We start from the raw sequence: 20,365 nt of genomic DNA on the forward strand, positions 1-20,365 counted from the left end.
TCTCTTCCTAGCACCATAAGGGCTGTTATGTTTTGGGTTTGTGGCTAAGAATGCTAGTAACACTGGTATGTTATCAACACAAAAGTCTTGGCTAATGCTTACACAGCACTGAGGTTTCCTTTTTCATCGCACCACCTTCTTTTCCCTCTCCATCCCCTGCAGCAAGTAGATTGGGACGGGGAAGAAGCTGAGAGAGAGCAAAGCCAGGAGAGCTGACCCCCACTGACCAAAGGGATATTCCATACTTTACAAAGTCCTGCTCAGCAATAAAAGCTCAGGAAAAGGGGAAAGAACGGGGACAACTGAGGTTATGGTGCATGTCTTCCCTATGATAACATCTGCCTACTGACAGGAAATAAATTCCTTACCTTGGTTTGCTTCCACACACAGATTTGCATCACCTATTAAACTGTCTTTATCTCATCCCATGAGCTTGGTTTTGCCTTTCTGATTCTCTCCTTCACCTCTGTGCAGTGCAGTGGAAGTCAACAAGCAACCGGGCTGAAGGGCTTATCTGCCTGCTGGAGTCAACCAGCACCACAGCACCCTAGCGTTTTGAGCCAGATGCTTTAGTAGCCCAAAGTCAGACAACAGTAATTCATTCATATTAATGGTGATTTGCTTTAAGATACTCCAGTTTATTACAGACTTAACACAATAAAACATAATATCAAAAAAGGTAGATTGCAGAGTTCTTACACCACAGAATGCCAATAGTTATAAAAATTCAAATGATACCATTGAAAGTTCATGAACACTTGTGGGAAAAGTTATAGGGAGACGTAGAAGTAAAAGAGAAAAATATTATCAAGTGAGTTTAAGAAAAGATATGTGACCCAAGTTTTTTTTTTTTAATAGAAAATTTAATAGCATTCTTCAACTCAAACAATCCCATCTAGAATATCCAAATATCCATAATGCAGTTAAATCCAGATTTTGAACCTCTAGAGAACATATCCATTGTTCCAGTTAACTTGCATTAAGATAGCTTGTGTCCAAGTCACTTAGTGTTTATTTATCATGCTGAAGTTGATAGATCATTTGCTACACAGTTACAAGAACAACAGTTTACAATTCTTAAGTTACAAAAATAGTTATCACTCATTAGTATTTCTATACATATCTCAAGCTATTATATGCATACTCTGTACAGTGGATGTTAACAGTGGTTATGTTTGCTTCCTTAAAACAAAAAAGGACTAAATCACTCATGGTCAGACCCAAAATATTTAGGCACCCTAATCTGCTTGCATGTCTGGCATTAAACATCCCTACTGACACAAAGGAAAAGCAGTTTCAGTATCCAAACACAACACTCACCCATGTTGCAAGACCCTTATGACAGTCTCACGCTATGCTGCAGGACTTTAACTTGACAAATTCCTTCTGGAGAACAGTCCCTGCCCAAAAGGTCAACCCACAGGCAGAAAATCAGGTATCCATGCCAAAAGCTATAGGGGCAGCACTGCAATCTACCCTTTCATTACCAAAAACTCCACCTAAAGGTCAAAAAGGAAGGTGGCTTCTCAAGTAGACAAAACATGTTTTTGACATATCCAAGTGATTGTTTCCAACATGGTTTTAGTTCGGTTTTGGCTTGGGTTTTTATTTCCTTTTTTTTTTTTCCCCCTCCTCCTATACAAAGTCACCAAAATAACAGATCTTTGGCATAATCAGGGCTAACACTAGCAAACATTCTGCTGGTGGCAGTAGTCCATTATTGAAGTGCATTGGCAGCACTCATATTTATTCTTCGCTTTCAGATGTAATAAGCCTGGAAGCACTGCTTGTTTTTGGCATTTTATTAGAGGAGATGGAAAAATTGAATTCTCAGAGGTATTACTGCTAGGTTTGGTCATCTCTTAAGTAGATGTCCAGTCCCACTGACATTCAGATTCACATAGGTGCCTGACTCCAAAACAACTCACCCATTTTATAAGATACTGCCTGGTAACACATAGATATCCCACTACATACTGGGGAGAAAGAGGAGGGGAAAAAAGCAAAACCACAACTAAGCCCCACGTTCCACCCCCCCCCCCAAAAAAAAAAAAAAAAAAAAAAAAAACCTTAAATGGTGAATGAGAAATAACACTAATATTTTCTGAATTTGGAAATCCTTCTCATAATGCTTCAAGCACCATCCTTCCCATTATGAGGGTACAACGTTTCAGTCAGATGGCTAAAGACCCTAAAAGTTCAACCCAAGCACGCCAAGTGCTTACATGGTTAGCTTTACACACCACACACTAAAAAGCCCATAGTATTGTTTGCAATGTACTACTATGAAGAAATCAACTCATTTGCAGAACTTCAGGGATGATTTGAAATAAAGTCAAATAAAGTATGTACTTAAGTCTGTCAGCATAAGGCTGCAAAATATACCACAATGTTAATATCAAGGTCATGCAAGAACCAAAAGTGCATTAAGAACTTCAAAGCCATACCACACAGGAAAACATTCTTATGCTTGCCTTCACAGAAGATTAAGAAACAAACAATTGGCCCCTAAATACCAAGATAAGTAAACAAATTATAAATGAGCTTCTACAGGCTCTTTCCTACATCAGGAGTTCAAGAATAAGCACAAGGTATTATGCCTCTTAGGAGGAAGGTTTCCCTTCTAATCTCTCCAAATGGTATTGGATGGTTGGATCTTTGAGTTCATTTGGTGGCTTCATACATACATTTTTAAAGCGTCATATTTAAAATGTTAAATAACTTCGTTCTCCAGGGCAGAGTGGCCAAATAGCTAACATTTTTTACTCATTTGTTTCATATTAATTTACCTTGTTACAACTTTGACATTTTACAGTTAGTGTATACAGAATACATTTTGTTTTTTGATTGTGCCATGGCAGTACAATACCTGTACCACTGTTTCAACAGATAACTAAGAGCTCCCGTTTTGAAGTGCAACAGCATTTGCTACAGGAATTGCTATGAAGAGTTCAAGTGAAAGGAATTATACTGGAAATAAATTCCTTGAAATATAATAATGCAATGCTACTATGTATGTATTTGATAGTATTTTAAGATTAAGAGGAATTTACAAATGAAATATTCATCACTTCAGGGAAAAAAAAAATCCATCAGAAAACATCTTACACACAGGGAAAACAAACCAGAAAAGACAATGGCTCTTCAAGCTGACCTTCTTGAAAGAATTTATACTTTGTACTCATTGGTCTACAGTGAACCAAAAGGCTTGCCTTTGTTTAATAAAACAAGCAAACAAAACACAATTGAGATAAATAAATACAAAATTATTATAGGTCTCTCATTTGCATGTACTCTTCTTATTGTTTGTTTACAAAGTTATGCAATTTCAAATTGCCTTCCCTTGCTCTCTTTGCATAGTATTTCCAAGCTTAGCCACAGAAATCAAGTCTAATTTGAATACTCAGATGCCACATCAGCTTATCTGAAGAGATGTTATATTAAAATTAGTAGTCAAGTTCAAACTGTTGTTTTGTTTGGTTAATAACATGTTGACATGTTTTGCAAGCACAAACTAACACACACAGAACTGTAAGCTTTTGATTCTCCTGTAACTAACTTAATTTGAGGATTCATCAGTAGGATTTTTACTACATTGCCTCTGTTTTTAGGTAAGAACTGTTAGTTATTCAGTAAGCCCACCACAAATTAATGGTGTTGAAGTTTACATCCATTAGATAACCCAGGTGATTAAGAGATGTAAGAAAAAACAAGAGCTTTATTTTTCCTCCACATACACAGAAAGAATAATTCCACTGATCATTCTTTATTTTAAAGTAGCCGACACCAAGCATGTTATGCAATGGAAGATCCACAGACTTAAGTATGCATTTTGCTCGGTATGTCTGCCAGTCTTTCAAATGTTAGTTGGAGTCTCACAACACCACATACAAGTGTAAAATCCCTAAGCACGCGCTTGTTCAAGCAGCGTTCACTGGTGTGACCAAATAACTATATCACTGTGCCATTCCAGTTATTTTAGATTATCTATTATCCTTTGAACTGGTTTAAACTAGTACAAAAAAATATCTGCCTAGAGCTCTTCTCTCGTTCTTTCTACTTAAAAATGAAAACAAAAACAAAACAACAATCTTGAGGCTTAAGTACTTGGGAATAGAGGAAAAAAAAATCGTATCGCTTACTGGTTGACTTCAGATCTGACATGGTTTAAAACAGAATTTTCCCTGTGTTCCAAAAAAAAATAAATGAACCTTTCTATGACAGACAACATAGTAGATGTTACTTCCCTGCTTCTAGCCAGCTCCCCACTATTCTGGTCTTGAGTTATCAGCTCTATCTTTTCAGACTACCAGACCAGCTTCTGCATGTTTTATCAGACACAAGACAGAACCTCATCTATGCTCTAGGAAGATTAGGAGAGCCAGTTGTGAATTAGTTTGCCTTATGATCATAAGCTGTAATAAAGAATGTTTAAAAGTGCCCAGATACAAGAAAAAAATCAGAACATAACTAAGTCATCAATTATTTCAGTATCAAAGTTCTTGTAAGCCAACATCTTCATCAATCAAAAGTTACAAGAAACTGACAGTGTAGGTTCCAATACAGACACACTTTTAAAAGACATTGTGGATGAGTGCTCAAAGCATTCAGAGGATTTTTATTTTCTGTACCGTTGCTAATTTTCTTTTAAATCAGTCTTAATTGATATGTTTCCCAGCACCTCTACCCCTAATTAAGTCCACCTGAAGAATGCCGATGAAAGACAATAGACACATAACTTTACTGAATTACTGAAGCATAAAACATCATTAGTTACAAGAAGTTACTCAGCAGCCTTTTTCCATAGTGTTTATTACTAGTTCATTTTAATTAGCTTATTTCCAGGAGATAGGCAGCATAAAAACCGCAACACCTATTTTAAAAAAATTAGAATTTATTATAACGCAATGGTCTCAACAGTACTTTCTTACAGCTGCATCTTATTTAATACTGAAATAAAACAATCCTGATCTAGTTAGTTTTAAAAGTTTTGCCCCTAACCATTCAAATAGTCAGCCTTCAAAAGTCAAGCAACTTTGGACCTCAAATTTAGAATCACTGTGTTTGGTAAAAGCCCTGGAAATTCTCATTGTGCGAACTAACTCAGTGAAACTATTTTTTAACAGTTTTGTTATAGGTCAGTCTCATGATTACATCATAATTTATTCTTACAGAAAGAGTTGCTTTATCCTCACTTATTTAACCAATGTGAACTGTGAGCGCTCAGGAGATTCAGGTAACTACTGCATTGCTTACTGAGTCTGTGCACAAAATACACATACCCCAACGTATGAACACTGACAAGTAGCTTAGTACATGGTATATTAAAACAATAAAAATGTTGTAAATTTACATCAACCTGCCCAAACCCATATTCAAACAGCTTCTCACTTAAATCCTGACTACACAATTTTAATTTGTATAGCTGTACTCAAAATTTAATCAAAAGAACAAATCGGAATGACACTGTCAAAGTCTTACCCCTTCATTTTCCACAGTTTTGAATTTTTCCTTTGTCAGTAGTGATTCTGGGGGATTTTTTTTTTAACCTTACTTTAAACCTAACAACATACATTCTCCTTATAACATTGCAGAGGTAGCAGAGGGAAATATGAAAGAAAAGATGCCAGATTCTAGAAGTTGCACATTCAAGTATAGCGTCATCCATGAGTGCTTTCCTGGCTTTCACAGACTGCATGTCACCTCTAATCAAGTATAGCAAATGAAAAGTAGAATCCCAAAACAAAGAACTATTGCCACTAATACTAGTTTCACACCCAGATACCTCAAAGCAATCTTGTTACTTAAGTAGTTATACTGTAAATTTCAAGAGTCAAATATCAAGAACTAAAGTATAAACTTAAAATTTATGAGTACCAATTTTTCTAAAATGCTCATTAGTGACACATTTCACCTAAACAGACAGAAATACACACAATTACTCCAAGTTGATGTACCACACTGTAAGGAAAGGTCCCAACTCAGTTCAAGAATCTGTAATTTCCCCTCCCTCTCCAACCACACAACTTGACAGAAGTGTTTACAGTAACAGAAAGCAAACAGAAGGGGAAAACACAACATTTAACAAGTGCATCTATATACATTTTGCACCTTTTTCCTCCTTGCATTTCAAGTGAACAGGCCACCAGGTTTGCTATGCGTTACATGCACATACTTTCACCCTTACTTAGAACCAGTCCTATTTAAAGGAACTCTGCAAGCTTCAAGAGCAGTCATTCCACACTAACTAACAGGTGCTTTTACTGCGGAGGCTGAAGTACATTTAAATATTCTGACTGGCCCAGCTGGTAGGTTGTGTTTCCTCCACAGTCCACATACTGGTATCTCTCTTGGGATATTTGCTCAGAGTGGCCGAAGTAAGAGGTTGTCACTGTCACTCTTAAAAACAAAAAACAGAAGAGACATTTGTTTTGTAAGGGGTTTTAACGCTCCCTCTTCTAAAAACCCGTGTTTTTAAGTTACTAGGGTTTTTAAGGAGCTAGTTTTAGGACAAAATACATAACAATAAGAACAAAGTTTTAAAAATAATAATAATAAAAAAATACCAGTTTATACTACCTACAGATTATTCATTCCCATGGGAAAAATTTAGTCTCCTGAGCAAATACTTTTTTTTTTTTTTTTTTTCTAAAGATTAGATAAAGCCAAGGTTTACTCATTAATACTTTGTTTTGGAAGGGGAACAGAAATGATTACAGAAGCTACACAATGGTTGGTTTACATACCATCTCTCCACCCCCAAAAAGCCAGGCTGCTACTTATGCAATCTGACACAAAAAGTGGACTCTGGCAGAGTCACACAAAAGTCACACAAAAGCGTGTGACTGCCTCAAGGTCATAAGGTTCTCAGCAATTTTTGAATAGCAGCTGATACACATAAGTTCATTTTAAAATATTTGATATCTTAGTAGCTCCATGGACACAAACCAACTACAGAGCAGATACAGTAATAGTGGTTGGAACTATTAAGTATCATTACCAGAATTTGTCAAAATTTCAAATGTTCAGTTTCAAGAACTATGAGGCTACTACACTAAAAAGTTAGTTGATTTCATTTTATCTAAGATACACAAACACCACAATTAAATACATCTAAGTAATATTTCAATGAGAACTACATGGCTTCTAAGGTTGTTTCCAACAAAAAGGAAGTTTCCATACTTACTGCATCATCACTACTATGTTATGAACTTTGATAGATGCTAAAGTACAGAAGTCACTGCAAAAGAAAGAAAGAGAGCTATTAGATTTGCATCAGCTTTTGTAGACAGTTATCTAAAAAGCAAGAATTGTTGCTTCATCCAGAAATTCTGCTACCTGTATATTTACAGCCTGCAGAGTTGCTAATAATGGCAACCAAAACACTTGTTGAAAAACAACTGCCTATGAGTGAATACTCAATCCAAGTCTATTTATATACAGACTTGCTTTCACATAAAGCATATTCACACGTGCTTACTTACATGTAACAATTCCCTAAAAAAACCTTCTGTGAAACACCACTTGTTCCATCTTTCAGAAGTTAATCTCAAGAAATACATCGCAACATGCCTTCACTGGTGAGGAATTCAACTATAAGGGCATATAGGCGTAATTTGCTGTGATTTCACTTAGAGATGTCAAATTTAACTATAGGAAGGAAAATTCACCACAAAAGATCAAAGTTATGCTAGCTTCAGCATCTTGTTGTGTAAGATCAGCAATTACTATCAAGAAGTCTTAGTATGCTTGCTCCAGAAATAAAGAACTTAGGAAAGCCCTGGTATTTTTGCACCGATTCACTTCTCTATTATGCAAAGTGACCTTTAACCAGTCTGCAGAGACTGCAAAATCAATGACTGTTTTCTTGCGAGACAAACTTACAGACTTATGTTTTCTGAGAGACACCTACATACCTGTTACACAGTGCACTACATATGTGTATACTTCCCCTCCCTCCCCTCAACCACAGATCAATGAGTTGCTCTTGATCACAGATTTATCAGCTCAGGAATGAAAGGCATGCAATCAATGCAACAAGACTGTATGACAGCCACTCACAGTATTTACTTGTGATTGTCATTCTTTTCCTCAGCTCAAATAAATATAGAATGAAATATGAAACAATGAACAAACACAGGTGATACAGATTATATGAAAATACAAACTGAACAGTTTTTATCAGAAGTTGTTTTACATTGGTATCTCTAGTAATGACAAATATTTTGACTTTTTTTTTTATTGCTAGGCTTGAAACAGGATTTAGCTGGACCATACTGCCAGATGTTCTCAGTTATTGTAGTTTTCCAATCCAAAATACAGACAACCTGTAACATAATGGTTATCGCGTTTGCCTCACACAAAAGGTCGCTGGAAATTTTCAGGCTGGAAACTGATAGACATTTCTTCTCAGAAAGAGTAGTCAGGCATTGGAACGGGTTGCTCAGGTTGGTGGTCACTGTGCCTGGGGGTGTTTAAGGAAAGGTTGGACCTAGCGCTTAGGGACATGGTTTAGTGGGTGACACTGGTGGTAGGGGATGGTTGGACTGGATGATCTTGGAGGTCTTTTCCAACCTTAATGATTCTGTGATTCTATGATTCTGTAATATAAAGTCATCTTGTATCCAAGCACTATGTTATTGACAGGCAAGCAGAGAGATATAATACCAACCTACTGCTTTTTAAGTTCCGATTATCTAGAAAAAAAGTCTTTTTTAAAAAAATACAACAAAAAACAAAACACACACACCATTACCACAAAACTACACAGCACAAAATGGTAGATAGGAAGTACATTGAAGGTAAGCTGCAAAAATCCAACTCTCTAAAAATAAATGGGTGGAAATACCCTGTAGGATGACGATTTCATCACACAGGTCTGCTGAATCCAGATAACACTTCAGTATCTCAAAGGTTACTTGACCTAAGCTGATTTTACAGGAAACCCACTCTCTAGAATCAAAGTAACTCTTTAGTTATTCCTAACCCAAGACCTAAACCGACTAGATGGGGAAACATCAAAATGCCTACAATATTGTAATTCACTGTAATAAAGAGAGTATTGCAGGTTGTACAAAGATTATCCAAGGACTTTCCCAGATAGTTTAGTATTAGAATCAGGGGAAAAAAAGCAAACACAATAACAAATACAAAACCCTGCTATGATCAGCTAAAACTACATTGGCTTGGTGCTTAAAGTAAGGTGGCTCACTGGCTGTGCCCTGGGTTTTTCTGAACAGGGAATCCAGGCTTTTGAGACTTGCAGTACACAGAAAGAACTGAAGCCCATTCACAATAACCTCCCAGACCTGGACTAAAACCACTGCGTGTGTGGCTCTTAATGCATTGTAAACACATCACAACTTAGCTAATGACTGCTACTGACAAGTACTAGGACCTTACTGTATCAGCCTGTACGAGTACCTAGATCCTTAGCTAACTCAAACTTCCCTACTTTTACAGGTCTTTATTACCAGTTACAGTATGTTTAGCACCACTTCACTGAAGCAAGCAGCATTTTCTTATGTGTGCAGGTTATGTATTAGTCTGCTTTTCCAGCAACATTCACAGACACCTGCTGTCCTGAAGGAGGCAAAGTCCACATTACGGATTACAGGCACAAACACACAGTAGCTTCTCTGCTTCCACTCCAAGACAGCCTGATTCACCCCTATGCTGAAGCGGCAAGCATAGCATTGTTCCATGCTATTGCTGAGATTGCAGCTGTCAAGCTGCAGAATGGCCTGAAATCCATTTAGTTCAGATCACACACAGAACAGTTGTTGCCTATCCACATCTCTTCACGCATCTGAAGTCACCCAGGTTTATCTAAGGGCTAGCTTGAAATTAAGTTTCAACAATTGCTGGCAACAGACTCTCACAGCATTACTGAAGACAACAATACAGACCATGGAGTAAGTTTCAATGCATTATTGTACCAGGAGTCAAAAACCACAGCTACATAAGTATCAGCGCAAGTTCTATGAAAGCCACATTTAATCTTCAGGTATCCAGAGGGTGAGTAGATTCATTGTTTATGCAAACCTAACTTATATGCCTTTAAGTGGTGACAAAAGTACGACACTACTTATTTAAAGTTAATGGCCAATTTGCTATTTCACACCTGTCTCAATTTTTTTCAAACTATTTGAAGCTGTAATGCTCTCTCTTGCACCAAAGGGGCTGTTCAAGGCATCCACTTGAACTGCACACAGACCTGAAGTCTCAAAAGTTCAGAGTGAACAGAAAGAGTTAATTTCAGCATAAAAGAATTAATGCTTGGTTTTGTTACCAAAATATACTGAGCCCTTGGTCAAATAAACTTTCTGAAGCTATGAACAAAACAGCTTACACTTTAAGTATACGCTGTAAACACTGGTTATGACTGTATACATGTGTTCTGAAGAGTAGAATTATAAGCTAGCATTTAATTCTACACAAATTAGAGGCTAACTTCCTCTATCTCCACAGAAATTTACTGGAAACTTATTAAGGAATGTATCAAATAAACACCGTATGCACTTCTACACCCTAAAGTAGCTGGTCCTAGCTATTACCAAAGCCTGAACTGTTGGGAATACAGACACCACGCAAAGTGCTGAGAGCCAGGTACAGCAAGCCACTGTATGAAACCACTGAAAAGAATATGGTTTAAGTTATTTTGCAGTACTGTTAAACTCATACAAAGAATGCCACTCTATCTCTGTAAATATATTTCAGCTGTTTTTTTTCAAAAGCTCCATGATAATTTTTACCAAGACGCAGGCAAATACTTATAGGCTGGTACACTTACAACATGTAGCTCATTTCATCCTGTATGACTGTGGGCACCATATAGTCAATCTAAAAAAAAAAAAAAGGCAACAAAAAACAACTGAGCAGATTTAAATATAAAGATTAACATACATTCAACTTCAAAAGCCTGTCCCATTTACCTGCTTCATATCCAGAGGACCAATGTTGGTGATGTTGTTTAGCCGTGCTTTGCCAATAACTGTTTTTGAAAACTGAACTTGGGCTGTAATGTTTGCTACTTCAACAGAGTAATAGTTGTTGTTTGTTATATTTAGTGTGTTCTAGAGGAAAGAAAAAAAAAAAAGAAGCCTTTAAGAATTAACCATTCTGTGTATCTAAATGAACATACATTTTTTAATTTGTGTATGAGTCAAAAATACCTGAAATTACGCAAGTATACTTTCCCACCTTTGGGGATTTTCTTGGGGTGAGATGGAGGGGAACCACCACTCAACCCCTTTTTCAGAGGCGTTTGAATATACTGAGCAGCACCAAATTCTGCACAACTCCACTTGTGACCACTCTCCACTAGAAATACTGACCATTTCTTCCTATCCTCAGTTATTTGTTCCATGAAATTTAACTATTCCAGGACTCTTTCCTCTCATGGCTACTTTATTTAATTTAAAGACACTCATGAGGAATTCCACAAGTCTTTTGGCAATCCTGTATTCAATGCATTACCAAAAAATAATCAAGAGGCATGTGGAAAGAACTCCTTGAAGTTTTATGCTAAGTAGGAAATAATTTTTCTTCAAAATCAGTTTTGAGAGATGCAAAATCCAGGTATTCAATAACATTTCTGCAAACACAACATGCTCTATTTTTCACTCATATTCCCCAAACAATGCAAAGAATTCCAAAGTCACCTTTTCCATTAAAATAGAAGATCCAACGGTAGCCTACAACTGTAGCTACAGGAACCAGCCACAGCAAGTCCAGCTACATTTTTTGAATGGTAAGCTGGTAGTTCTTAGGACACTAAGCTTTCCAGTTAGCCTACATATAATAAATCACTGCAGTAGCATCTCCTGTTGCATATATTACAAACACCCAAAGAGACAGACAGTCTTACCGTAATATTTAAATATATTATGCGTCTACCCTCTTCATAAGTGACGTACACTGACTTCACACCAATGTATTCAACATCAATTGAGCGAGGAAACAAGAAGAACACAGCCAGCCCAGAAAGAAGTAGACATACAATAACAGAAGCAGTCACATAAAGTTTTCTAGAGATAAAAAAAAAAGACATTTTATAGTTGAAGCATATTAAAATAAAATAATGCACCACTCTTCTCGCTTAAGTGATAAGAAGAATGACTGCTTAATATAACCATCTCAGCCTATTTCCAGCTTCCATTAGTTTCAGGGGGAAGAAGGACTGTGCTGCACTTCATGTCTATGTCACAAATAGAGATGACACTCTTGTATACATATATGTGTGTGTGTGTATCAGAAAACAAGTTCCAAAACACACAGTTACCCCAACATTCACAATTTAAAGAAGTAAATGAAAGAGGAAAATATTTATGTGCTTTAAGACATAAGCACTTTATGTCTTTAAAATTAACTTATAGCAGAACTTTTGACACTGTGCAGGATTCTTCAATATATTGTGCTTGTACAACATACCCAGAAAGAAGAATAAAGCCTTACATTCTTTGTCATAAAAGACTTTCTGGGAAAGTGTTAAGAATTTGTTTAGATCCCTGCTAAGGAACTGCAAACATGCAATTAACCTAACGTAAAACAAGAAAGGGAGTTTAAATAACAAAAGTATACAAATAAAAGGTTCTACGGCAGTTGCGGTTTTCTCAAAATCAGAATGTTAGGGGAGTATTTCTCAAATCTGGACTACTATTACATCAATTTTATGATCCAAGATATCTGAGATAGCACTATGTGAAGTTGTATTTTTTCCTGTCACTCATTTCTGTTTATCACAGAAACATCAAAACATTTAGAAAATGTAAGAACAATTACATAACACTAATTAAACCTTTAAGTAGATCCTAGAAATATATACATATTTTAAAAATATGCTATATCACAGTGATAAGTTTATTCATTCTGCTAGAAGCTCAGAGCTTTTCAAATGAATTTCTAGGTGACTTATTTTGTAGCAGTAGCCCAAAGAAATTAATCCCTTTACTCTAATTTAAATTTTAATAGTGAAGGTGTATCTTCTTAGATCAATTAAGATGCTATAAAGCTTGATAAGTGGTTGCATAATTACTGTAGATATTCAGATAATTACCTGCACAAAGTGACCATGCAGTATTACTAACTTTATAAGACACAGCATGATGGGAGCGGGCACACCTTAATAAACAACTCTCCAAGAGTTAGAGGTAAAGGTTCATATTACTCATAAGCAGGGTTCCTTTAATACTGAATGCAAGAAAACATTCCAGTGATTTTGCTTGAATCCCCTTAACGCTATCTCATTTAAATTGAGCAATTTTAACTACAAGAGAAGAAATAACTGTGGATTCGCATATCATAACTATCAACTTACGTTCTTCTTGGCCTCAGTCTCTGATCACTGTATGGAATTAATGCTACCAGCTGGTTTTCCTGCCCTAGAAATAAAAACAACCTTTCAGAACTTAAACACAAATAATAATTACTTTTGAAGTTACTTCAAATAAAGAGCGACCTTCAGAACTTTACAGCATCAAATAATATAGATGAACATTTAAAATCCAGTAATATTCTACATTCAGAAAGAAGCTCAGGCAGTCAGAACTGATCCAGAAGGCATTGTGTATCTCCTCATCAGGAAGTCAGGTTTGTTTAAAAACACATGCACATATGGATTTGGGTGGCTTTTGCAACACAAGTTGTGCCCAGGCTGCATTCTGGAAATCACTGGTACATACAACCGTTTCTCACGGGACTGAATTGCAGCCATCTGGAAGCCAAAGAAATGCCCACTGGAACTTCTCCAAGCAACTAGACACCCCACCAGCCAGTGTTTTTAGGAGGTGGATATCTTAACAGCAGAAACAAGGAGTGTAAATACTGAGAAGCTACTGAAAATACATGGACTACGCCTGTCTTTGTATCTTTTTCGATTTGCTATACAAGCAGGTGGAATTGAGATTGACCCGCACGACAACAGAGAAGCCTCAAGAGCAAGTCTGGTTTCCATTTTAAGTCAAATGCCAAATTTGGTCAGCGCTATCGCTTAGCTAATCGATCATGCTGAAGCAGATCTGAGCTGAATTGTTAAGATGGGCAAAGCATGCTGAGCACATACTAGTATGTAACATCAACCTCAGAAAAAGCCGTACCAATTTAAAACAGATTTTCATCTCAACTTCATTATACTGAAAACCTAAAGTGGTCCAAGTACCAAAATGCAATTCCCTATGATTATTATACAGTTTAAACATCATAGCACATGTTGTGGTCTTCCCTACTATTCATGCAGCCACCCAGTCAACCCTTAATTTCCCCCTCTCCCCTCTAAAACCCCAAACATTGTTTTTATTATTTTTTATGTACGGAGGAATAATTAAAAAATGATACACACACTTTCTCACTGGTACACACCAAGTTTTCAATTTTCCCCATACCCTCAGAAAAAAAAATCAGTACCTTGCATACCACCCCCCTACTGATACTGCTTTTCCAAGTAACCTGAAAAAGTGGCTTAATGTAAGTTACAGCTCTGGATGACATTTGGCATGTACAGGGTTTATCTGTCAAACCATTTGCTCGTGCTGAAAACCCTGACATCTCAGCAATTTGTTTAAAATCCATTTGTATACTTTAATATATGTGTAATACTTCCCAAGTATTCTTTTTTAGCAACAGGAAGACAAAGGACATCCCAAACATACTGTTATTCTGCAGAAGCATGTGATGTTTCAGAATTGTATTTTTCAAACAAATATACATTTCTGGAATTTGGTATTCAGTATATAGCTTTACATAAACAAATGATTCTCGTCCATCCACAATCAATGTCCAGAGCGTGATCTAATAAGGAGAACTGAGTATTGTTAACTGCACCTCCCTATGCACACTCACCCACCTGTTTTCAGAAGCGGTGCTTGTTATTTTAAAACTCTAAGAGTTATGAAGCTCTTACTTCCATTGGCCTGCCTCCCTAATGCCAATACAACTAGGATGTAAGAGAGGGGTAAGGGGGCAGTGCTCCTAACGAGTTTTGTGGTAAGTAGTCTTTCTTTAAAAAAAAATAATAAATAAATCTGATTTTTTTAAAGTCAAAATATTAGAACAGCTTTTGTTTACACAGACCTGCACTCTTTTTACTCCCCACGTCTAGTGATACTTAAACATTGCCTACATTTGCAGCTATTTTTGTGAAGTTGCATACTGCTTCAAATAGTTCACAACTGGTAGTTAAAAAGGATGTATTAAAATGTCTCGAAAGTAAAAGGTTTGCAACTTCCACCTGCAAGAACTAGGCTTACATGTGACTTTAAAACTGAGAAGCAAGGCACACTTGATTGCAAAGAGAGAAGAGCTATCAGGTAACAGTCAATGTTAATTAAATATCCATTTCATTCACACAGCGCAATAACAATAAAATGCTTAGTGATAAAATGTAAAAACAATTTAAAAATATCTTTACTAGGAGAATTATGTGCTAGGGCTTATAACAGTTACCACTGCACATATTTCTGAGGTAAATTTAGGGGTTTAAAAAAAGAAAAAGAAAACTTACCTCGTGGAATCCTTCCTGTTCCCTGGCAGGTAGGACAAGTGACACTGTCCCTTCCTGTGAATTCCACGTACGGAAACTGCGATACGTCCCCACACCTGCCATCCTCATTGTGCAGCTCAGAGTGAACTAACCCGTTCCTCATATTATCTGACACTGTACCTCCATCGTAGCCATCCTCCTTACACGTATGCATCGGTAGATGAGAAAGAGATTTTCCCATGTCTAAAATAAAAGGCAGAAGAAAGTTTTTTCACGGAGAACAATTCAAATATGGCTTGCAATTTATTCCTCCACGTCAGGTAGCTGTAAGTCTATGGTCACTAGTCAGCCTAGACTCCTATAGCCTTCTGTGTGGTTAGATACCTTACAATTTGCAAACCATAAAGGCCCAATCAAGCTGGAGTCAGTCTCCAACTAAGAATCTGAACTACAGGAGACATCCATTCAGGTCCTTTGACACACACAGGTTAAAGGAGGACTGAGAGGTTTCCAAGGCAGAACAACGCAGCTGCTGCCAACACGTTGCAACACTCAAGTAGCACTGGATGAACTGGCACAGAATACATTGACCTCTGTATAAAATATTCAGGACTTAACATGCTCTAAAAAACAACTTCATGATGTTCAGTGGATTCTGCAAACACTACGGGCCCAACTCTACTAAGTTTTTTGGACTGAACTTGTTCTGGGAACACAGGATCAGCTATTAATTTCCAAGCTAGAAATACAGAACTTGAAGTGTTTAAACTGATGATTCTCTTTAACCCAAAAGAGGATTGATTCACAGTAAAATCTAGGGGAAAAACGAGAGCTACTTAAATGTAAATGCAGGCAACATGTAGTGTTTATAAAAACTTGTCAAAAATATCAGTCACAAAACAGTTTTTGTTACCTCTGCAAATTTTATATTTTTCTCATGAGCATAGCTTTTCAGCAAAGCCACCGAAACAACCATGAAACACTCAAAACCAAAAACCACAAGGAAGTGATACAAGTGGCAGCCTTCCTAGCTTGCAACAGGTGTGGAACAATTCAAAGTTAAAAAGAAAAAAAGATCTGTTGAGCCTTGGCAATCAGTTGTTCAGCTTAACCCCATAACACCCTCTAATTACCCACCACAGAGGCCCTAACCACACAATTCACTAGCATCTTGGGGAACAGGGGGATTTGAAATGAGTATGCAAAACTCATTCAGTTTTCCTACTGCAAATGGAATTTTTAAATGAGGTTGCTAGTAATGATCACGCTGGTCCACTGAGAAAGGAAGCACGAGGAGGAAGATTAAGGAATCAATGCAAGCCAGAATATTTTAAACCAACCACTCCAGACAAAACAGGAAGATCTGAAATATGCTGATGGCGAATGTAGGAGGGAAAACATAACTATTGCTGACAAGTCCCAGTTACTGTTTCAGCAAACACACAGTGTTATTTTATTCATTTAAGTAATAAGACCCTTATGGGAAGGAAAACTACTTATACTCATGTTGCCACAGTAATTTTGAAACAGTGCAGTTTGGGTGTCATTCAATAATGGAAATTATTGAATTGAAAATTGAAGCTATTGAAGAAAAAGCAGTTGAAATTTATTCCACACATGGTTTTTGCTTACTGTTGTCCCTGTAGCTTACCTATGGCCTTTAAACTACAAAACTCAAGTCGTGCAGCTTAGGCAACAGCCATCACATTGACAGGTCTGAAAGCTTTGGGATCAGTCCCTAGCCCTGCTGCATTACAACCACATTCAATTTACCTGCTCTACTGCTGGTAGACTCAGGCTATGCCAACATTAAAAGTAAATACAGAGCAATAAAAGCAAGTCTAGAAATAAACAGTTATTGAGGATCTAACATCCACACTATGCTTGGTTTTGCAGGTTTTATTTCATACCACCTCTAGCTGAGACTGAACACCCACGTGTAACTGAGACATACATGTATCTTCTAGTTTTAACTTCTTCCAAAATGAAGTGCTGAGACACTTTCTGATCACACTGTGATGTGAACCAAAGTGCAGCAAGTGAGGATAACCGCAAATTCATTTCACGCCCTTGATTTGAATTAAAATAGTAATGCAGATGTATCCCCCAATGTCAAGTGTATCTGAGTTTCAATAATTAAAATTTAATAGTGTTTTTCTGCCATCAGAGACTTAGAAGACACGTGCCCCAGTTTACAAATGAGAAAACAGACAACAACCTCCCAGTGAAACATGTTCCTCCAGCATGCACTCTGCACCACTACTACACCTGATCAATGCCTAAAAACACCTTGGTCTTTCACCCAGTGCTTCCATGCTGAACAACAGCAACTCTGAGAACATCTTTGTACCTGACAGCCTCCATCTCGTGACCACAACCTCAAGCCCAACTTTCTTAATTAACATCTGTGCTTCACCCCAGCCTCTCACTTGTAACTGATATACATGTACGTGCTCCAGTTTCCCTGAACTCATCTCAAGTTTCCTTGAATTCTGTTTGTTAGAGAGAACTCATAAGAAAACGTTGTGATAAGGCGGTTTTGTTTAAGGCTGCTCCCTTCAGAGTGCTCTGGCACTCCAGTACAACAGAACACAACAAAACAAAACCCAAGTAACCTGCTAAGAATAGAAAACAACCACATCCTGAGTCAAATGTGAAATTTACCAAAACCACTTTTTGTTTATGAACTTGGGGAAAAATTTGTGGAGTTAAACTAAACTGCCCTACTTTCCCAAATAAACAGCTGGGGTGCTGTTCTTACTTCTTTGCACATACATAAACTTGAGATTAGAGACCTACTTCGTTTTTGAAAATAACACCCGGCTTTTAGGCCCCACAACCTGCTGCCGGCTGCCGGCTGTGGCTGCTCAGCAGCACGGCAGGCTTCCCAAAACAGCGGCAGGAGGCAGGCACAGCCATGACTTGGCAGCCCCAAACCTGCCCTACTGGGGCAGAAAGATCCCGCGATGTGCGACCCAAACCATAAACACACCTCCCCCCACCCGCCCCGGAAGGCTGGCGCTCCCCAAATTAACCAACTCGGGACGCTGCCGACGCCCCCACGTTCACCCCCAGGGACCCCGCCACGCACACATCGGGCTCTTTGCACAAACACCCCAGCGGGCGAGGATCACGGCGACCCCCGCCCGAGCTGGGCCAGCTCGGCCCCACCGCCAAACGCCCCCTCCTCCCCCCCCTACCGGCCCGACCCCACCGGGCCCCGCCGCTGCCCTCGGCCCGGCTCCCCCCCCGGCCCCGCCGCCGCCGCCCCGCGGCTCCCCCCGGCCCCACCTGCGGCCGGGCCGGGCCGGAGGCTCCGGGCACGACGCAGCAGCGGCCCCGGCGCTGAGCCTCGAGCGCAGGCGCAGGGGGCGGCGCCGCGGTTGTTCGCAAGGGCCGGGCCTGGTGGGGTTGGGGGGGAGCCCGAGTTGCTGGGGAGCCGCTGCCCTCAGGGGTGGCCCCGCTGCGGGGTCTCGTCCTGCCCGCTCGGCGCTGGGGTGCCCGGGTGGCTCCTTCACGGGGCTCGGGGCAGCCCCCGGGCCTGCTGCTGCCGCAGCACAAAATGGGGCGCGCCGCGGGGCCGGGCTGTTCCCAGAGCAACCTAAGATGGGGGAAAAGCGTTGGAAGTAAAACCGAGGATAAATGATGAAGATAAAAGGAACTGGCTCGGTCCCTCCTCCAAGTGGAGGGCAGAACGGGTTTCCTAACTTCCAACAGCAGTTCCCTGCCCTGCCTGCGGTTGTACTTCTCCCCTCCTCCACATAAGCTCTGCGTAGCTTTCATCTCAGGAAAAAAAAAAAAAAAAAAAAAAAAGCTTATTTTTCTTTCCCCCGCTGATCATGGTGGTATCTTAATAGCCAGCATCGTTATTTTCTGTTCCTTGTTTGATCAGCTCTAGTGGAAGGAAGTTACCGCACTGTGCTCCTGGGGAAACTAGGAGCTTGAGCAAGGAAAGCTATAGCAGGTCAGCGAAAAAAATAAGGTGGTAGGAAATGAGGCACAACACCACTGTCAGGGGCTGCAATTTGGCTTTATAGCTCACGTTGCATTTTGCAAGTTCTTGCACAACCAATGTTTATTCAGGGCATGAGCGGTGACATGTGCTCTGAGCATTTTGCCAGAGCAAAATGAATAAAGTATATTGAAACTGAATGAACTCGAGGTTGTTGCTGTCCTTTGTGTGCTGGTATCTGGTCCATGATGTGGTTACCCAGTGTCTGTGGTGACATAAAGAGACCACTCAGGGGGTTGTAGTGCAGCCAGGGAACAAGAGGCTGCACGGAGGGGATGCAGCTGGGAACGAAGGAGATGGAGGGCCAGAGGAGCTCGGCCCAGCTCAGGAGCTATGGTCCAACTGCTGAAATGAATCAGGCCACTGAGGAGCAGAGGACCTGGAGGAAACCACATAACAAAGTCCGAGGGCAAGCATGGGGCAGGTTTCAAGGGATGTGATAAGGAATCAAGGTCATTATGACAGCATGGGGCGGGCATGAGGCCAGGACAGGGTGCCAAGCTGCTTCAGATGCTGGGAGGTGACACACGGCCTCCAGCATCAACCCAGAGCTGCTGCAGGTGTGAGCCCTGCTGGTAGAGCTCATGCCTCGCTCTGTGTCCAGGGAATGATAAGCAAAAAAAAAACCCTCACCTGCACAAATATGCACTCAGAAAAAATCAATAAAAATGGTCTGCATGTTTCTTGACCAGGGCCAATGCTGTTCCATTTATTCCTTTTATCCTTGGAACTTTCTTGTGTCTTCTGGGAGTTTTAAGAGGTCACATCCAGCAATTGTCCTTACCCCTGGTTTGCCAGTTCAAGTAAAGGAGGGGCCTGCATGCTGCTTAGTGGGGATTCTACTTCTATAGCCAGGCATGACTGAGATCCTGAAA

The 20,365-nt window shown here is 39.3% G+C and overlaps 1 protein-coding gene across 1 annotated transcript; it reads right to left on the reverse strand.

Moving 5' to 3' along the window:
• Nucleotides 1–617: 617 nt before the first annotated feature.
• TMEM106B (transmembrane protein 106B) lies at nucleotides 618–18,921 on the reverse strand. Its single transcript, XM_027450867.3, has 8 exons — nucleotides 18,770–18,921; nucleotides 15,500–15,721; nucleotides 13,319–13,382; nucleotides 11,870–12,029; nucleotides 10,935–11,075; nucleotides 10,793–10,842; nucleotides 7,187–7,240; nucleotides 618–6,399 (listed from the first exon to the last, which is right to left on the reverse strand). The coding sequence occupies exons 2-8, from the start codon at nucleotides 15,717–15,719 to the stop codon at nucleotides 6,261–6,263; spliced, it is 828 nt and encodes a 275-aa protein (XP_027306668.1). The 5' UTR covers nucleotides 15,720–15,721; nucleotides 18,770–18,921; the 3' UTR covers nucleotides 618–6,260.
• Nucleotides 18,922–20,365: the final 1,444 nt, after the last annotated feature.

The sequence above is a fragment of the Anas platyrhynchos genome, chromosome 2 (assembly GCF_047663525.1).
Source record: "Anas platyrhynchos isolate ZD024472 breed Pekin duck chromosome 2, IASCAAS_PekinDuck_T2T, whole genome shotgun sequence".
NCBI lineage: Eukaryota > Metazoa > Chordata > Aves > Anseriformes > Anatidae > Anas > Anas platyrhynchos.

Coding starts and splice junctions, on each gene's coding strand:
- TMEM106B (XM_027450867.3), bottom strand. CDS start 15,719: ATGGGAAAATCTCTTTCTCATCTACCGATGCATACGTGTAAGGAGGAT. Junction 11,076..11,869: donor TAATATATTTAAATATTACG/GTAAGACTGTCT, acceptor TCTTTCCTCTAG/AACACACTAAATATAACAAA. Junction 7,241..10,792: donor GATGAAATGAGCTACATGTT/GTAAGTGTACCA, acceptor TTTCTTTTGCAG/TGACTTCTGTACTTTAGCAT.